At 36.1% G+C, this 18749-nt stretch overlaps 2 protein-coding genes across 3 annotated transcripts; one reads left to right on the top strand and one right to left on the bottom strand.

The window, feature by feature from the left end:
• Positions 1–1809: 1809 nt before the first annotated feature.
• Positions 1810–4503, bottom strand: LOC306886749 (putative rhodanese domain-containing dual specificity protein phosphatase; the record flags this gene model as incomplete). Its single annotated transcript, XM_079444064.1, has 5 exons — positions 1810–2471; positions 3357–3493; positions 3674–3827; positions 4074–4216; positions 4484–4503. 5 exons carry the CDS (start codon positions 4501–4503, stop codon positions 1810–1812), a joined length of 1116 nt encoding a protein of 371 aa, XP_079300190.1.
• Positions 4504–9421: 4918 nt separating this feature from the next.
• Positions 9422–14578, top strand: LOC306886428 (uncharacterized protein). Of its 2 annotated transcripts, XM_079443519.1 has the most exons (6): positions 9422–9751; positions 10031–10103; positions 10226–10356; positions 10600–10807; positions 12492–12789; positions 13128–14578. In XM_079443519.1, the coding sequence occupies exons 3-6, from the start codon at positions 10325–10327 to the stop codon at positions 13514–13516; spliced, it is 927 nt and encodes a 308-aa protein (XP_079299645.1). In that variant the 5' UTR covers positions 9422–9751; positions 10031–10103; positions 10226–10324; the 3' UTR covers positions 13517–14578. The 2 variants fall into 2 exon arrangements, with proteins under 2 accessions (XP_079299645.1, XP_079299646.1); XM_079443520.1 differs by lacking the exons at positions 9422–9751; positions 10031–10103 and having other exon boundaries at positions 10193–10356; positions 13128–14572.
• Positions 14579–18749: the final 4171 nt, after the last annotated feature.

Here is an 18749-nt window from a genome sequence, read left to right as displayed (position 1 = left end):
CGCATAGTACAGTTCCCACATCCCATTCCATTGGGCTCATCCTTATGATGTGGTACTTGATACAGCTGTGGGTGTGAATTTGTTCTACAGAGTTTGCATACATATTTAGCGGTTTATACTCACATTGTGTCTAATTAAAACATCCAACATAGTTTTATTGTTTGCATAATCCATTAAAGAAAAAAGTTCACCCAAAATCAATATTATAGATAGGATTACTTACATTACTTGCGAATTATTGTGTTTTTATCTCTCATTCTGACAGCACCCATTCACTGCAGAGGATCATGTAAGCATGTGATGTAATGCTTTCTCCAAATCTGTACTGATGAAGAAATAAACTCATCTACATCTTGGTTCTTGGTGAATACATTTTCAGAAAATTGTCATTTTGGGGTAAACTATTCCTTAAAAACCATGCCATCATGTGTCAATCAAGGCTGAACTGAACTCATGTTATCTTATACTTCATAGCTGGCTGTTGCATAATGAATATTCACTGAAAAGGGAAGTCTCTGTTTTTTTTTTTTTTTACTTCCTGTAAAAAAAAAAAGAAAAAACAGTAGAAGTTTCTTTCTCCTCTAACACTCTGCACTCTAACACTCAAAATTCTCTATTGCTTCCTCTCATTTTGATTTATAATAACTTTCTGAGACTTTTGGGGTTGAAATAAAGCTGATATTTATCTTTGAAGTTACTCCTGCTGGTTTCAACTCTGAATGCAACCTTTACTTTCTAAATTAACACTGAGCTATAAAAGGGGCAAACATTTGTCACATAGCCTGTAGAATGTTTGTGAAACCGTAGCACAATAGAGACACAATGGCATGCATTTGTGTTATAAAAATATTGAGCATTTCAAAATAATTTAAAAACATTCAGTATTATTTGAAACGCTCAATTACAAAATAAAAAGAAACATTTTTTTAGCACAATCCTTTGAGAGTTGTCTTTAGTTTTTTTTTATTAGTATTATTTAAAATCAATTATGATTTCTTGTAATACTCCTGTCATTACAACGCTAGCCAAACATGTGACTCTACTACTAAAATGAATTTGGCACATTCCCGTAAGACTGATTTCAAACTTTTTCTTCATCCCAGTCCTCAGAGTAAATCATTAAGGGCAGAAAAAGGTCAAACACTGCAGTCTGCAGCTGTGTATGTTCTGTGCCGTTTGTATTTACTGATTCAAACTTGTTTTTTACTGACTTTATTGCCTTTTTTGGTCAATAGATCTCTCTCCTATATTAGAAGAATCTAAAAAACAAAACATTTATATTATTACAAACTAAACCTAAACTAGACACAAATACATTTTTCACATTTAATCCCTCAGGCCACCACGTCCTAAAATAAAAAATAAAAAGCAAAGATTAAAAAAAAAAAAAGAAAAGAAAAAAATGTTGTAATTACCATTCACTGGTTTGTACCTGTTTAAACAGTGAAATCACATCAAAAACTATTACTTTTCTGACCCCCACCCCCCACCCCCCCTCCATCCTACCTGAATGTTAATTTTACTAGTTTTGAGCACATATGAAATATTAGCATGATATTTGTCTTTCTTCGGCTTATGATGTATTAAATGTATTCACTAATATTCCCTAATACATTCTATTTTTCTTTTTTGTGGATAAGGCCATCCACAAACTTCCATTAATGGATGTTTTTGTTTAAGTCATCATATGACGAACAAAGTTTTTCTTCAGTCTGTCAAATTCTTATTATTAACCAAGATCAACACAACCAACTAACTATACAAGTCTATTCCTTCATTTCATGTCACTGTATTTTCCTTCAGTATTTCTCAGAGACGGATGTCATCCAGTGAGGTGAGCCGTTGACCAAACAGCAGTTCCTCGTAGTCAGAGAGTTGCCGAAGAAACCCAGCATTCGGGGCAGCGCAAGCTCGTCTTTCCTTCAGCCAACGAAAAGCATGTAGCAAAGACCAACGGCGATGCTCCATCAGGAATCCCAACGTCAGCACCGAGCTACGACTCCGTCCAAGGCTGCAGTGCACCAACACCCGGCCGCCTGGTACCCCCGGTGCCCCCCGCAAAGCGTCAGCAATGAACCGAGAAGCTTCTGGAAGGGCCTGCCGAAGATCCTGCTGTGCGTCATCACTAAGCCGTAGCCGAAGATAACGTAAAACACTAGGAAAGGCATCCGAGATTTCAGCTGTGGCATTGACCACATGTGTGATGTGGAGGTTTTTGATGATACGGTAGTCATGTGCCTGCGAGGCAGAGCCCTGGTACAACGCCCCCTCCAGGATTTCAGAGGGATATATGGTGAGGGAGCGACGCTCTGACTCCAGTAGGACCATGCGAGGGGTGCACAGAAAGGGATAGAGTGAGTGAAAAGCAGAATAGCCCCCCTGGAGGATTACAGGGTCCATTCCCAAAGCACTCAGCTGGAAGAAACAGTGCTGGAGAATAGGAGAGTCAGCGCGTGCCTCCTGACTGCCAACTAGAGCACAAAGCCACATATACATCCATATTTATACATTATTATTTTAATATATTTATCATAATATTTGTACTTTATTGTATTTTTTTTTTTACATTATTTTTAATATTATACATTATTTTAATATATTATTTTCATTGTTTTACACAAAGTTATTGTTGTTGTTATTATTAAAGTATAATAAAATTGCTCAATTAACATAATAATAATAATAATACATTTTATAAATCATAAGGTTATGTTATATATATATTTATCATTATCATATATATTTATAGATATTTATCCATTATAACAGTATTTATAAATATAATATACAATATTTAAAAAAATAACCATAACTTGTTGTTTAAGTTATTATTATTAATATCATTATTATTACTGACTGATAGTTGACATGCTCGCAAAGTTACTTATAGTTAGTAAAATGTCTATCAAGTGCAGAGAACAAATATTACCTATTAAACTTGTCATTTATTCAACGTAATATAACTGTATTTATAAATAATACTTTTTATATTCATTTATAAAGGTATAATGTCACATAATTTATATAACACATTTAAAATAATAATAATATAGCTTAATAAAACATTTTAATAAATTATGAGGTTATGTTATACTTTAAGCATTTATCAGTTAATATTAAGGTATTATTATGAATATAATGTATAACCTTTTAAATAATAACAATAACTTTTTTATATCATTATTAAACTTATTGCCATTTATTCAACATAATATAAAGTATAATCATTAATAATACATATTTTCATGTTTATGAATGTTTCACATTCATAAAATGTATTATTGAGCTATATTATTATTAATAATTTTAATCAGTTTAATTAGGTTTTATTTATTTATATTATAAAAATGTCAAACCTGGACTTTGGCCTTCTTCAGCATATAGCAGTATTATAGAAAACTCCTGCAGCTGAACACAGCTTATCAAACAGCCCAGTTCTGGATGCATCACCGTCACACTGGCACGGGCTGTGACCAGGTGACTCTGCTTATATCTGCTCATGTATATAAACACACACACACACACACACACACACACACAAACAAGTTAGTTACCATTAAACTTAAAAGCCAGAACCATTCATGATCCTTTCACTGAATGTACATATCTATATATATATATATATATATCCTATATATATATATACATATGTATTTATGTGTATCACTGTTACCTCTCTGCAGAGCGGCAGTCCAGTATCAGTATATAATAGGGATCATGCAGTGAAGGTTGGCCTGCTTCAGCATTCAGGAGGTTGTATACCTGCTGTGGGGTCACATAACCTCTTTCTATATTTGCTTTTTCTGGAAGTGCAGGAATCAGAAGCTCTTTCACACAAAAACACAAGGAAACACATGCACAAAATTATTTAACATTTATCACAGACAGTGTCTACAGCCAATCAATGTACAATTAAAAACTTGTATTTATTTTCAGAAAATTATTTTTATTTACAATATATTATATAAGCCCATGTTTGATATTTCAACCAGTCTTTTATTAAAAAAATGTATCTCATTGATATACACACAAGCAGTGATTAAATATGCAGCGTCTTTATTCATTATTATTACCTTCAGTGTTGTTCCGAGACGATTCAATGACGTTAATTTGAGAGACTTTGACTGTTCCATTACTCTCCCTACAGGGGACGCTGTTCTGAACCTGCAGAGAGCCCCTTGAGCCAGTGGAGCGAACCAAACCACATTTTTCAGCTCTGTGAGGAGAGGGAGAAGGGGGGAGGTGAGAAAATTCTAGCAATTGGTGTGTAAACACTACATTCTAGCTAATGTAATCAGCAGTTACACACAGATCCTATCAACCACCAGAGGACAAGTGATGCACTTTAGAGGCACATCAGGTGAAGTATTTACATTTATTATGAGATATTTTCACAATTATTTGTCAGTGTTTGCTTTGTTACTTTGTGAGCAAATAATACTATCAGAAATAAAATAATAAAAATGTTATCAGATGTACTCACCTGGACACCACAATGCCCATGGTTTTGGATGGGAGTCATTCGGAACCGAAGCTCTCTCTCTCTCTCTCTCTTCTATGGGCCAAAAGGTAAGAGAGAGAATGCAACCATCCTGATACACACACTCAAACAACACTATGCAAAATACACACTGCTTACAGCATTCCTCTGCTCCAATACATCCAAAATGTACCAAAAAGAACTGGAATGAATGTAGAATTTACATCCTTGTGGTTGTTAAATCGTTCTCTGCATGTCACTGTGTATAAAACAACTGCTTTTTTGTTTTTTCCCTTCCATTCTACTCTTACCCTCCCTCTTTGTCAGGTCCTTATTTTAGTGGGTTGCCAGGGTAATGCGGGACAGTGAAGTGCTCTACATGAGCTGGCCATGACAGGTCAGAGTGTCACACGCAGACACTTCTGAATGAAAGTCAAATAACAAAATGCATATATATTTTTATACAATACAAATAGTTTATCATCATGTACCCTAATCAAACCAAACCTGTATACTATTATTTTTTTCTGTGGAAAATATTCTTTAATACACCTCCAGAATACACTATTGGAATAATTGTGATTTTTAATGATTTTAAATAAGTTTTGATCCCCAAGGCTGCATTTATTTGATCAAAAACATAGTAAAAACTGTACAATTGTATAATAATTTGTTTTCTATTTTCATATATTTTAAAATGTAATAAGAAGGTCAAATGTAATTCCTGTGATGGCAAAGCTGAATTTTCAGCAGCCATTACTTCATAATTCATACTCGCATGATCCTTCAGAAATCATCCTAATATGCTCATATGGTGTGCAAGAAATAGTTCTTATTATTTCAGTTGTTCTGCTTAATAATTTTTTTCTGGAAATCATGGTACAATACAATACCATTCAAATGCATGAGGTAAGTTTTGAAAAAAAAAAAAAATTAATTTAATAAGGATGCATTTAAATGATCAAACGTGTCAGTAAAACATTTAGAATGTCACCATTCAATTAAATGCTGTTCTTCTGAACTTTCTATGCATCAAAGAATGTCACAGTTTTCACAAAAACATTAAGCAGCAGGAAACAGTTTCAACATTGATTATAATGAGCACCATTAGTAATATTTAAACACCAATATTAATTGAAAATTGAGCACTAAATCAGAATATTAGAATGATTTCTGAAGGATCAAAAAGTCATGAAAAATCAGCTTTGCTATTACAGGACTAAGCAGTTTCTTTTAAATTGTAATAATATTTTACATACTGATAAAACAATATTTTATCAGAATCAGAATGAGCTTTATTGCCAGGTATGTTTGCACATACGAGGAATTTGTTTTAGTGACAGTAGCTCCACAGTGCGACAGAATGACAGCGACAGGACAGGACACCGATAATAAAAGAAAAAATAAATAATGTACAAATATACAAAATGGACAATATGCAAAATAGCACAAACACAATATACAAAATAGACAATTCAGTATGTACAGGTATGTTAGGTGCAAATTTGAAATGTAATAAGTATGTGTGTTAAATAAAAAATTAAAATAAAAAGTATGATAGTGTTGTGTGTTTCATGTTTATTGTTAAGAGTTTAAATGTTCATGAGATGTATTGCCTGAGGGAAAAAACTGTTCCTGTGTCTGGTCGTTCTGGTGCTCAGGGCTCTGTAGCGTCGACCAGACGGTAACAGTTCAAAGAGGGAGTGTGCTGGATGTGAGGGGTCCAGAGTGATTTTACCAGCCCTTTTGCTCACTCTGGATAAGTACTGTTCTTGGAGAGTGGGGAGGGTTGTACCAATGATTCGCTCAGCAGTCCGGACTACCTTCTGTAGTCTTCTGAGATCAGATTTGGTAGCTGAGCTGAACCAGACAGTTAATGAAGTGCAGAAGACGGATTCAATGATGGCAGTTTTGAGCGTGTTGAGCTCCAGGTTGTTAAGATTGCAGACAGACAGCCAGCTCCTTAACCTCCTGTCTGTAAGCAGACTCGTCACCGTCCTGGATGAGGCCGATCAGTGTGGTGTCATCTGCAAACTTCAGGAGCTTGACAGATGTGCAGTGTAGAGAGGGTAGAAAGGGAGAAGAGCAGTGGGGAGAGAACGCAGCCCTGAGGAGCTCTAGTGCTGATGGTGCGGGTGTTGGATTTGAATTTTCCCAGCCTCACTAGCTGCTGCCTGTCTGCCAGGAAGCTGTTGATCTACTGACAGAGAGAGATGGGGACGGAGAACTGAGTTAGTTTGGGCTGGAAGAGGTTTGGAATGATGGTGTTAAAGACCGAGCTGAAGTCCACAAACAGGATCCTCACATAAGTCCCTGGTCTGTCCAGGTGTTGCAGTATGTAATGCAGTCCCATGTTGACTGCATCATCCACAGACCTGTTTGCTCTGTAGGCAAACTGCAGGGGGTCCAGTAAGGGTCCAGTGATGTCCTTCAGATAAGCCAAAACCAGTTTTTCAAACGACTTCATGACCACAGATGTTAGAGCCACAGGTCTGTACTCGTTAAGTCCTGTAATCTTGGGTTTCTTTGGGATGGGGATTATGGTGGAGCGTTTGAAGCATGAGGGGACTTCACACAGCTCCAGTGATCTGTTGAAGATCTGTGTGAAGATGGGGGCCAGCTGGTCAGCACAGGATTTCAGACAGGCTGGTGTCACACCGTCTGGGTCTGGTGCCTTCCTTCTCTTGTTCTTTTTGAAGACCTGGCGCACGTCATCTTCTCTTATCTGCAGTGCAGGTGTGGGGGAGAGGGGGGTTGCAGGAGGTGTGAATGGTGTTTTTTCAAACCTGCAGTAGAACTCATTCAGACTGTCTGTCAGTTGTTGATTCACCACAGCGCTGGGGGATGGTGTCTTGAAATTGGTAATGTCTTTTATCAAATAAATGTAGCCTTGGTGAGCATTAGATGTTGTTTTTCAGAATCAAATCAGAATCAGCTTTATTCGCCAAGTGTGCGCAAACACACAAGGAATTTGTTGTGGTTTTTAAGAAGCTCTTGCACTCTTAAAAATAAAGGTGCTTAAAAGGTTCTTCACAGCGATGCCATAGAAGAATCATTTTTGGTTCCACAACGAACCATTCAGTCAAAGGTTCTTTAAAGAACCATCTCTTTATTACCTTTTTATAATCTGAAGAACCTTTTTTCACCACAAAGAACCTTTTGTGAAACAGAAAGGTTCTTCAGATGTTAAAGGTTCTTTATGGAACCATTTAGACAAAAAGGTTCTTCTATGGCATTGTGAAGCACCTTTATTTTTAAGAGTGTTGTACATACATACATATCTGACATGATAACAGCCAAGAGTTCGTTTCTAGTGAAGCTGATTGGAAAAACATTGCTTAAGACAGGACAAACAACAAAAACAGTAAAAATTCCATGGCCTAACAAGATGTCGCCGCACATGGCTGCCTCGGTTTGTTGCTCATTGGTATTTGTTTGTCCTGTCTTAAGCAACGTTTTTCCAATCAGCTTCACTAGAAACGAACTCTTGGCTGTTCTCATGTCAGATATGTATGTATGCATGTATGTACCAAGAGCTTCTTAAAAACCACAACAAATTCCTTGTGTGTTTGCACACACTTGGCGAATAAAGCTGATTCTGATTCTGAAAAACAATTCTTTACAATTCTTAATTATCCCAAACTTCTAATAGGTAGTGTATATGCTAGCTAAAAAAACACATACACATATACAGCCCAAATAGAATGAAAAAAGGGTGTTTTCTAGAATATTTGGAATGACAAAAGGGTGAGTAAATAATGACTTGGAGGGAACGTCCTTTCATTTATTGACCCACCATCACTGTACCATTCCACAGTCCTATGATGTCACCATATCGGTATGTTCTTACTGATATTTGACCTGATTAATAAGTGCTGGGTTGCCATAGTGATATTGCATTGACTGTCTGTTCTAGGATTCTCACCCACCTGTCATGGATATAATGGGCTTGTTTGCCCTCAGAACATTTCTCCATTTATTCTGTGGATCCAGCTGCTAGCCACAAAAATACTCTCATATTCAGACAGACATGTTTGTCTTATTAATTAATCATGGACCTAATGGAGGTTTTATTTACACTGTCTATATTGTAATGCATTCATTTTATCTAATTGGAAGCCATATTCACTTTCAAGCATAAAATGATCCCTATACTTTTAATTACCCAAAACAGACCGTAACAGCGTCCTGTGATGGTTAAAGTGAATGACTCAAGTTTAATTACACTTAGTGTATGAATTAGGACAATTTGTCACATCCTGTCTGCTGAGATGGCTTTATCGACCTTAATAAAAATCAGTCTCCTTTGTACACAAATGCTGTCTGTGTGGTCATGTCTTAGTTTTGGACAATTTATACAGTGAATAAATAAAAATAACTAGTCAAAATGAATGGTGCACTTTTGTCATAATGTGTACTAGAACAAATTGTGTTGTATAGGCCTACATTCATTTTAATTATTAATTACATTAGGCTACTATAAACTAATTGCTTTAATGTACATAGCTAACCTTTAAAATGTCCTTATTTTGTTCTATATATTTGTGCATTTTGTATTTGGCATTACAAATGTTTGGTTATCAAAGCAATAAAGTTTATAGGTGGGGGAGGGTGATGTCATATACAGATGGCATCAGATAGAACATTTTGGCTGACAAATATGCCCTTCATCTGTCTGTTTTATAAGGCTTATACCACTTCATTATATATCCAATAAAGAAACGAGAAGTTACTCATCTTGAGTAAATAACAGCACGAGTACAACTATTTAAAAAAAATTGGAGCATTTTTGATGTAGCCTGTATTCTACAACTTCCTAATATATTTTTCCACTCCTAAAACGCTTAATGTGTGTGTGTGTGTGTGTGGTGCACTGCACAACAACATAAATGCGTAGGCGGTAAGAAACTATTTACCGAGCAACGTGATGCGCGTTCGTGCGCTGCAAGGTGACGTATTCAATAATTAACTCCGCTTGTCCTCTACCCCGAGTCTGTCTCAGGTGCAGATATGCTCTCAAAGCACTCAAACGAGAGGTAACGGAAGGACTAACGTTAAATCCGGGAGAATTCAGATTTCATCGGTCCCAGACAAACGGGTGAAAGAAAACCTGTCGTCGACGGAAGTTAACGTTACTTCAAATAATTCGTATTTTTCCTCTCAGAGTGAGATAAGATCAAAGTCCACTTGTGCTCGGTCCCTCATGACCGAGACTGAACAGGTTTCTCAGTCAATCCGTGGCGAAAATACATCAGAAAAACAAGATCTCATGTGAGTTGGTCTAACGTTATATTGTCGTTATTTTTCTTTTCTGTGTGTTGTAGCCTACTGTATTTTTTATTTATTTTGGTATTTTTAATACTTTGATAAATTTTATTAAATTATTAAAAGGGCTTACTTTTTTTAGTTGGCTAATGTTTCTATATTCTGTTATAATAATCTGTTATATTCTATTTTTCATAATTTCAATAAAAGGTATGAACGTTTAAAAAGATTTTGGACTTTGTGTTTACGTAACGTTACAATACTCATTTGCTTTACTTATTACAGGACAAAACAGGACACATTGCAATGTTTTTTGTGTTAATGGCTGAAATGAAGATTACATTGGGCAAAAATAATGGTCAGTGTATTCCATGATGGCCTATCTATGCTGCATTTGATTTATTTATAGAAGTTTTCTATTAGACTTGTTTCTAATAGTTATGTGTTTTTGGTTTTTTGATAACTTGTGTCTGTGTGTAGGTAGTTTTACGTCTGTCCTCCAAGCCCTGATGCTGTAAAAGGGTCAAAATTAAAAAACATATTCCACTCCACCAGTCTTGGGGTGGGTGGACCGCTAGTATGGACCGCTGGCAAAATCTGGAGTCCAAATGGTAAGAATAAATTTACTTGTGACTGAAAGCTTTAATGAGCACAAAGCCTGGGTTCAAATTTGTGAATGCTTGTTAATGTGCTATAAATAGTAGCCATAAAATACATTAACATCTTTATCATCAATGCTTGTGAGATTATACCATTATACTGCTTCAGTACCTTTAATGTGATATTCTTATATTTTGGGGTAAAAATGTCTATTAAGGATTAATCAATTTACAGTCTGTCCATATGTGTTTCAGTTCGGCATGGTGGCAGATGCATACGCCACATGCTCTGAGAGCTTGTGTGTACGAAGTGTGTAAACCTCTGGTGCCACTTCTGCTGTGCATCACGGCCCTGGTGGCTGTGATTGTGTACGCTCTGGCAGATAATCTACACAGTTTTGTAAGCAGGATCTTCATTCCCCAGTATCACTATCCTTATGTGGTGCCACTTGCATTCATACAGGTACTTTGCCCACACAGCTACACCTTTATCAATTATTTATCAGTTATATGATCTTGAACATGCAGATTTTAAAGTTGCCTTACATAACTAATGATCAGAGAATTTTTATGGCTTTCTAATCCCCTTTGGGGTCAGTGCAGAAAGCTCAGACCAGTTTATACTTAAAAGGGTTATAATAGTTAACTAAAACTGTTAAAACTGAAATAAAGAACTTTTTTTTCAGCTAGTTGCCAAGAAAAGATGTATCATTTTAATTTAAAACTTGATATACTAAGGTAACTATAACTGAAATTGAAAAAAATAAAAATGATATAGACATTAAAAAATACTAAACATGACAAAAATCACAACAAAATTTCTGAAACTTTAACAAAGGTAAAATGAAAATATTATGATTCAGAATATAAATAAATTATGATGCCCAAATGATGCTATAAATAAAATCTCAATAAAATAAAGTTTCAAAGCATCTGGCCGAATTGAATTGAAAAGATGAGATGAGTGTCTAAACTGCTGTTTCATACAATGAAAGTTAAAGGGAAACTCTAATATGTTCAGAAAAGTGGCATAAAATTAGTACTTACAACTTACAGCTACATTCTATGTTCGGAAAATTTTCCATTCAAACATGAGATGTCAAAGTGTTTTATGCCAGGATTATGTCAAGTAAGCCATTATTTAAAGTTCCACACAAGTAATTTGCATATAAACCATATCATCATCATCAGTGTTCCATATCTCTCGGTGTGTACATAGATTATTTGTAGGGTGTAAAGCACAAGACTGGGCAGATCTCTGATGAATCATTAGGTGCCATAAACTAGTGGAGTCCTTTTATTGTTTGTGTTTGAATGTTATGGCTGGGCTATATGTTTAAAATGCAGACAGGATGTCAGCAGCTGACAAATGGAAGATTTTAGATTAAAATATGAATCTAGAATGGGGTCAAATATTGAGAATACTAGTAAAACTATCAATTTAATAAAGGTACAGAATGTCTTAGCATTTAGGTCGTTCCTCTTCTGCTTTAATTACTGTAGCATGTGAGCTGCATAAACTCCACAAGCATAATTTGACTTGATCCAAAGACCGTCTTGAGCTTGTGACCATCTCTACGAAGAGTCACATGATCAGTGTCGCAAATTGTTTGATTATTGACCTAGAAACAGGAAAAAATCTTACTCATGTTGCATTATATAAAGCTTCATCTCAAAATCTTGACACTTTATTTCCAGGTTTAAATTAGATATTTAATCCAAAATGTTCTATCCAATCTCAGATGCTTGGATCCCACTCTACTGTATATATAAATCAAAGTAGATTTTTTTTGTGCTGTAATTGTTTAACAGTTTTTAAAAATTTAACTTTTTTTGCAGTTTACTTGCACAGATCAATAGGATTGCATTGTGACAAATATTCAGTGTATTAAATGTGGTCTTAAAACTGCATGTATAATTCTAAAAATGGTAAAATGTTGCTGTTTAAAGCAGTGTGATACAGCTGTTACTGCTTAAATGTTATGCTATCATTTGTTATGTTTACCATGCTCTGAAAGTGGTTTTCTTAGGTACACAATGAAAAGTCAGCGGTATATGACTCTGGGCATTTATTGCACTGTGTATCACGTTTTAATCTCCAGTGTGTTTTAGGCTTGTTAAACTTCCTCTTGCTTCCTTCCCTTCAGGTGTTTCTAAATCTCCTGGCACTGCTAGCTTTGCACGGCGTGGGTCTGATCCACCTGAAGCCTTTTTCCCTGAGGCTGGGCGAGCGTTTGTTTGTGCCGGCTGTCTGTGGAAGCGTCCAGTGCATTCTGGCCATATGGGCTGAAGCTTGTACCCACTCTGGCCTGTACCCGCTAATAGCCCGCTTCCTCCCAATGGTCAGTCTGAGCTTGGGTCACCTGTTTGCACTGAGTATGCCAGGCTCCATTCATGTCTCCTCCCTTTTGACTGTGCTCACCATCGCTTCAGTCACCGTCACAGGTACACTGTTCGAGTTTAATTTGGTGTGTTATAAACCTTTAAAGCATCTCTCAAACGCAATTCCTGGAGGGCCACAGCTCTGTGCAGTTTTACTCCAACCCTAATCAAACACACCTGATCCAGCTAATCAAGGTCTTCAGGATCACTAGAAACTTCTAAGGTGTGATTCGGAGCTGGTTGGAGCTACATTCTGCAGCGCTGTGGCCCTCCAGGAATAGAGTTTGCTTTAAAGACAGCTGTTTTGAGCCCCAGCGTTGTTATACAGCTTACGTTCTCAGAACTTTGACTAATGTTTTTGCAAGGTTTTGCATTAAATCGCATTTAATTTCTCTTTTCAGGATGTAAAGGACTTCATGCGATAGAGCTGCTGGAGTACGTCTACTCTCCCCTTAACCTTGTCCTCCACAGCCTCTCTCTTGCCTGGCTAGCCAAAGTCTCCCAAACGGAGCGAGGCCATGCCTCAACCTTTGACCTTTACTACACTCTGACAGTGACACGTACCCTCTTGTTAGGGTTCCTGTGTGTTTTGCACCCTGATGGACCAAAGGCACTGATGTATGGCAACTGGCACAGTCTTCTGTTTCTGGGATACATGCTCGGGATGGTACTGCTGGGTGCTGTCCAGCTTCTCTTTGTGGATGTAACGGCACTGTATTTTTCTGCTCTCCCAGCAGCCATACTGCATGCGACCAGAGGGCTGGTTCTGCCCCTGTTCAGTCTGCTATAGGACATACGGACCTATCAGAGTGTAGATCATTCTGAAGAGGAACAGTCTGAGTAGAGAAACCAATCAAATACCTGATTGATGATAACAGTATTAAAACTAAATTTATAAGCATGACAACCTCACATAAAGATAATTATAATTAATTAATATGGTAATGCTACCAGTAAGCACTGATGTGCGACTCCTTTCTTCACTTGCACTGAAACTACGACAACTATGACACACATCCTACAAATGGGGTGTTTTCATGAAGGACTTCAGTTCTGGAATTAAATTAAAGGTAAAATACAGGTTTCTCAGACCAGCTTTTTTGTACAGACTATATTATTATTTTTGTGTGTCAGCTGCAAGTTCTGAGAAAGGAAAAAAATATATATTTTGCATAAAGAAAATTAAGTCTTTTTAGGGCCTTAAGGGTTCGCATTGCAACGTAATTTTCAAGATAGTTTCATAAATAAACCACAATTTCATAGCGCAAAATCCTCATTCTAATTACTTCAATGCAAAAATTAAGTTATTGTTGTAGCCTATTGGTTGTACTTAGTTTAACTTATGCCTTTATTTTATGCTTTTATTTTTAAAAAGTCATGAAAATGACAAACATCCAGATGCATTACAGTAACAAGAATGGAGAATACGCTTAATTGTCATGAAAATAACTACAAAATGCAAAAGTAATGAACCTTAAAGGCCGTAAAAACACCTTCATTTTTAATGCTATATATACACTTTTTTTTTTTTTTTTTTAGGGTGAAATATGATCCAAGCATGTTCTTGACAAGCTTTGTGAGATTCACCCAAGTATGCCATTCCTCTTACAATAACCTTACAAACTTAGACCAGAGGAGCCCTTCACTGCATGGTTTCTAGAAATATAAACTATAAGCTATAAAGACATATAAACTGCAATACGATGACTTAAGACTATTACAGTAGTAATATATTATTTAAATAGAAAACCTGTGAATCATGTATGTTTAGCTCCTAATATACAGTACAAACTACAGTATTATTGTTAATGTTTGGAGCAAATAAAACATTGATGAGGGTTTTCTCCTACCTAAACTAGTGTTTCTGTTTTTCTTCTCATATTTTGGTATAAATATTTATAACATTTCCAACACCTTTTCTTTATAATGTAAGCAGTGCATAACGCACAGATACAGATCACACCGGGGGCCGTTTCATAAAACTAGTTTACCAAACAAGCCAGGCTTATTTCAGTAATTCTGACTTATTTTAACTTGATTTGGTTTCCGAAAGCAAAATTACCATAGCTCAAGGTCAGACACTGTGGCAATTTATGCTGAGAAACTAACCTGGTCAGGAGCAGGCTAAACTGAGCTCCTCTAACTCTGACCAATAGGAACGCATCAATATTACCACTGACTCTCTCACATACAATTAGTTGCAATTTCTCTCATTTTGTTAGTAATTAAATATTTGTAATGACCAAACTTTCTTCCAGGGAATATCACTTACTAAACCATTCCAATAAGAGATTACATAAGGCACAGAAATAGACTCCATCTGAAACAAAACTCTAATTTTCTTAACTTGGATGACGAAAGGCACTGTTTTCCAACAAATGTTTTACAAAGATCCACTGAGTGACATGAGATTGGAAAATACCTCTAAAAAGCATGAGAACCCCAAGTGGCACTGCATCAGCAACAATTGCAAACTCTTTCGGACTAATAGGAATTCCATGCTTAGCTAAAATCTCAGAGTAATTACAAATTGAACCATTTTGATTGAAAAGTTGAGACAAAAATAAAACTTTTAAACCAATTTTCAAAAAAAAAGAGATTTGTGTTTATACAGTAGATTCTTGTTATTCCAGATTAAATACGAGTGAGGTGTAAAATTGTGTTTAAAAATGAGGGACCAAGCTAATAACATTTGCCTATGAAAAAGAGATAATTTGACAGGGATTTTCATGGTATAGTTACAGATTAATAAAACATTTAAACCACCTAGTTTGGAAAAAACAACATTAGGGATCAGATTCCATATAGATGAGGGCTTATTGATACACTTTATCCAATTTATTTTAAAGGTGTTGTTTAAAGTGAAATCAAGAAATCAAGAAAGTGGTGTGTGGCCAAGTATGGTGACCCATACTGGGAATTTGTGCTCTGCATTTAACCCATCCAAGTCTACACACAGTAGTGAACATACACCCGGAGCAGTGGGCAGCCATTGCTGCGGCGCCCGGGGAGCAGTTCAAGGGTTCGTGCCTTGCTCAAGGGGTCTCACCTCAGTCGTGGTATTGAGGGTGGAGAGAGTGTTGGTTATTCACTCCCCCCACCTACAATCCCTGCCGGAACTGAGACTCGAACCCACGACCTTCAGGTTACAAGTCCAACTCTCTATCCATTAGGCCACGACTGCCCTGGAACTTGATTACCATTTTGCAAAAAAAGAGTGGTATACTCACCAGCTGACTGATGAGTATCTGTTTGTCAGCAATAGAGATACCATGAAGTCCACTATTAGAAATATAAGAAGCGAATATCTGGGAAACTAGTAAAAATAAATAGGGGGATAATGGACACCCTTGCCTAATACCACGTGACAAGTAAAATCTAGAAGTACCATATTTTAATTTAATTGTGCTACTACAGTTGTAATATAGAGTTCTTACCGCCTTACAAAAGTATTCACCAAAACCAAATTTTTCCACTGATTTAAATGTAAATTTATGTTCAACTGAATCAAAAGATTATAAAAATCCAGGAAAAGAATAAAACTTATGTTCCAGCAAATCACTATAATCCGATAAGTTTAAAACTAATCTAATATTATTCATTTTATGTCGGTCCCTCATAAATCCAGACTGAGTCTCATCTATAACAGTATCCAAACAATCTTTAAGTCTTTTAGCAAATATTATGGTGAAACTTTTATAGTCATTAAGGAGTGTGATGGGTCGCCAGTTGTCTAAATTGGTAAGATCTTTCTTAGGTTTAGGAATTAAAGTTATGATACCTTGCATCAATATAGGAGGTAAAACCTCTTTTTCAATACTTTCTCTAAAAACCGGAGTTAAAAAGGGAGTAATTTCATCAGCAAATAATTTGTACAGCTCAGCTGTAAGTCCATCACACCTTAATTGCTCGTTGTACTTCCTCAGGAGTAACAATGCTATCAAAAAAAAAAAATATCACTTTCAGATATAACCTTAACATATTTAACAGAGTCTAGAAATGAGACATTGTCTGCTCTGAATACCTTTGAACTATTAAAGGTTCTTATAAAAATTGTCACTGTAGTTTGCCATTTCCTTTGGATCTTTAACAATTTTGCCATCAACACAAAGTTGTTCAATTGTTGAGAGGGTAAAATTGCGCTTTTCTAGCTTAATAAAATATGCGGAATTGAGTTCTCCCTCTTCGAGCCATTTTTTCCTGGATCTTATATGAGTACAATTCATCCAATTTCATTTGCAAATCAGCAATTTCAGATTTTTCCTCTAGAGACATGCAATCAAAATTATTACACTGAGATAATTTCATGATTAGGTTGTCTTCAAGAACCCTTCTTTTTTTGGCTAAAAGTGTTCCAACTTTTCTTAAATAAACACCTGTCTTAAACTTAAAAAGCTCCCAATTGGTACCAAAAGAATTTTGAATTGTGACTGCTTTCCAATAGCTAGCAATTATTTCTTTAATTTTATCCTTTACATCTGGTAATTCTAACAGTGAACTGTTAAGTTTCCACAAAGAAGCTCTGCATTGGCCTGTTACATAATCTGCCATTAAAGGGGTTTTAATAAAGATTGTTTTGTGGTCGGTCAAGAGGGTACACTGAATGCCGACATTAAGATCAAAATTTGACATACATTTTTATATAAGCCAACAATCAATTCTTGAACCACTTTTATTGGCCCAAGTAAACTCTAAATCGTTAGGGAATCTCTCTCTCCAAATGGCCACCAATTCAAACTTGTCTATTAGGTCTAACAGTGCAGGACAAGAACAAGCGGTCCTTTTTGGAGGATATCTGTCCAAAGAATTATTAAATGACACAAAGTCTCCTCCTAGAATGAAAAATGCATTAGGAAATGTATTAGACCAATATGTAAGCTTCTCATCCAATTTGTCCAAAAAAATTATTGTACCAATATATATTTCCGAGAATTACAGTTTGTTGGTTAAGTGAAATTACTAATAAATGAAAATAAATGACCTAAGCTATCCGATTCTCACCCTAATATATCCCCACCAAATTTGTTTCTCAAAATGCTTACACCAGCTGACTGTTCGTTACCCCACTGACATTTCCACCATTTGTAATTATCAATAATCGAATGACATTCCTGAAGAAAACAGAAATGAGATTTGTGTTTTTTAGCAAACAAAAAAAGAACTTTTCGTTTGACACTATCCCTGCATCCAATTCAGCGTTTAGAGTTCTCCTTGCATAGCAAGGAGAGTTTCTTCTTTATCCTCCATATTCGCAAGTCAGCACAGCAATTTATAGCAAAAGCACGTGGATTATTATTTAGCGACTAGCTGGCAAAAGCGTCTTCAGTAAAGCTCAAATAGTAAAAAAATGCAAAGGAAAAAAAGATAATTAAAGGAGGCTACTTAACTCATTATATAAACAGTTTCTTTCCAGTTAGTTCTGAACATGAACCGTTTTAAAAAAACCCGGGATCTGAGCAAAGTTTTTAAGAGCTCCTGCAAACCTGTCTTGCTACAATGCCATCTTGGCCGCCCCCCCAGGGCTGTTTAAGAATAAGCATGCACGTCACATTATCCTGACTCATTGAACCTGGATCAAATTAGTCAGATTGCATGAACTTGAATTGTTGTTTATGAAACCGCTTTAGTCCCGATTGATTTGTTAGGTTATTTCAAGTCAGGTTTTGGACTTTAATCACCGCTTTTCTTAGCGTCTTTTATGAAACAGCTCCCTGGTCCTACTACACATTTGTATTGTTACCAGCGTAGGCCAAAGTCTGCCCAAGCGAGAATCATGAGGTTAAAAAAGTTCAGCATCAGACCTCTGAGGCTTTGCTTCTAATCAGGCATGATTGATTTATCTGTAAAGACTTGGTTAATGTTACACGAGCATGCAATTTGTTTGGTTTATCAGTAATGTCAGCGTAGATAAGCACGGTGAAATATCGCCATTCCTTTTAAATGATAGATAGTTGGAACTGGTATTTTTATGTAGTAGTGCATTCTTATTGGTTTGACTAATCTCAAATTACGTAATCGTAATT

Source organism: Barbus barbus, assembly GCF_936440315.1.
Source record: "Barbus barbus genome assembly, chromosome: 20".
Lineage (NCBI taxonomy): Eukaryota > Metazoa > Chordata > Actinopteri > Cypriniformes > Cyprinidae > Barbus > Barbus barbus.
Note: the sequence above shows the minus strand (reverse complement) of the source record. Positions and strands in the feature narration are given on the sequence as shown.

Excerpts from the sequence above, each read along its gene's own strand:
- LOC306886428 (XM_079443519.1), top strand. The coding sequence starts at position 10,325 with ATGGACCGCTGGCAAAATCTGGAGTCCAAATG. Across the intron at positions 10,357-10,599 it reads CAAAATCTGGAGTCCAAATG|TTCGGCATGGTGGCAGATGC; the intron begins GTAAGAATAAAT and ends TATGTGTTTCAG. Across the intron at positions 12,790-13,127 it reads CGCTTCAGTCACCGTCACAG|GATGTAAAGGACTTCATGCG; the intron begins GTACACTGTTCG and ends TTCTCTTTTCAG.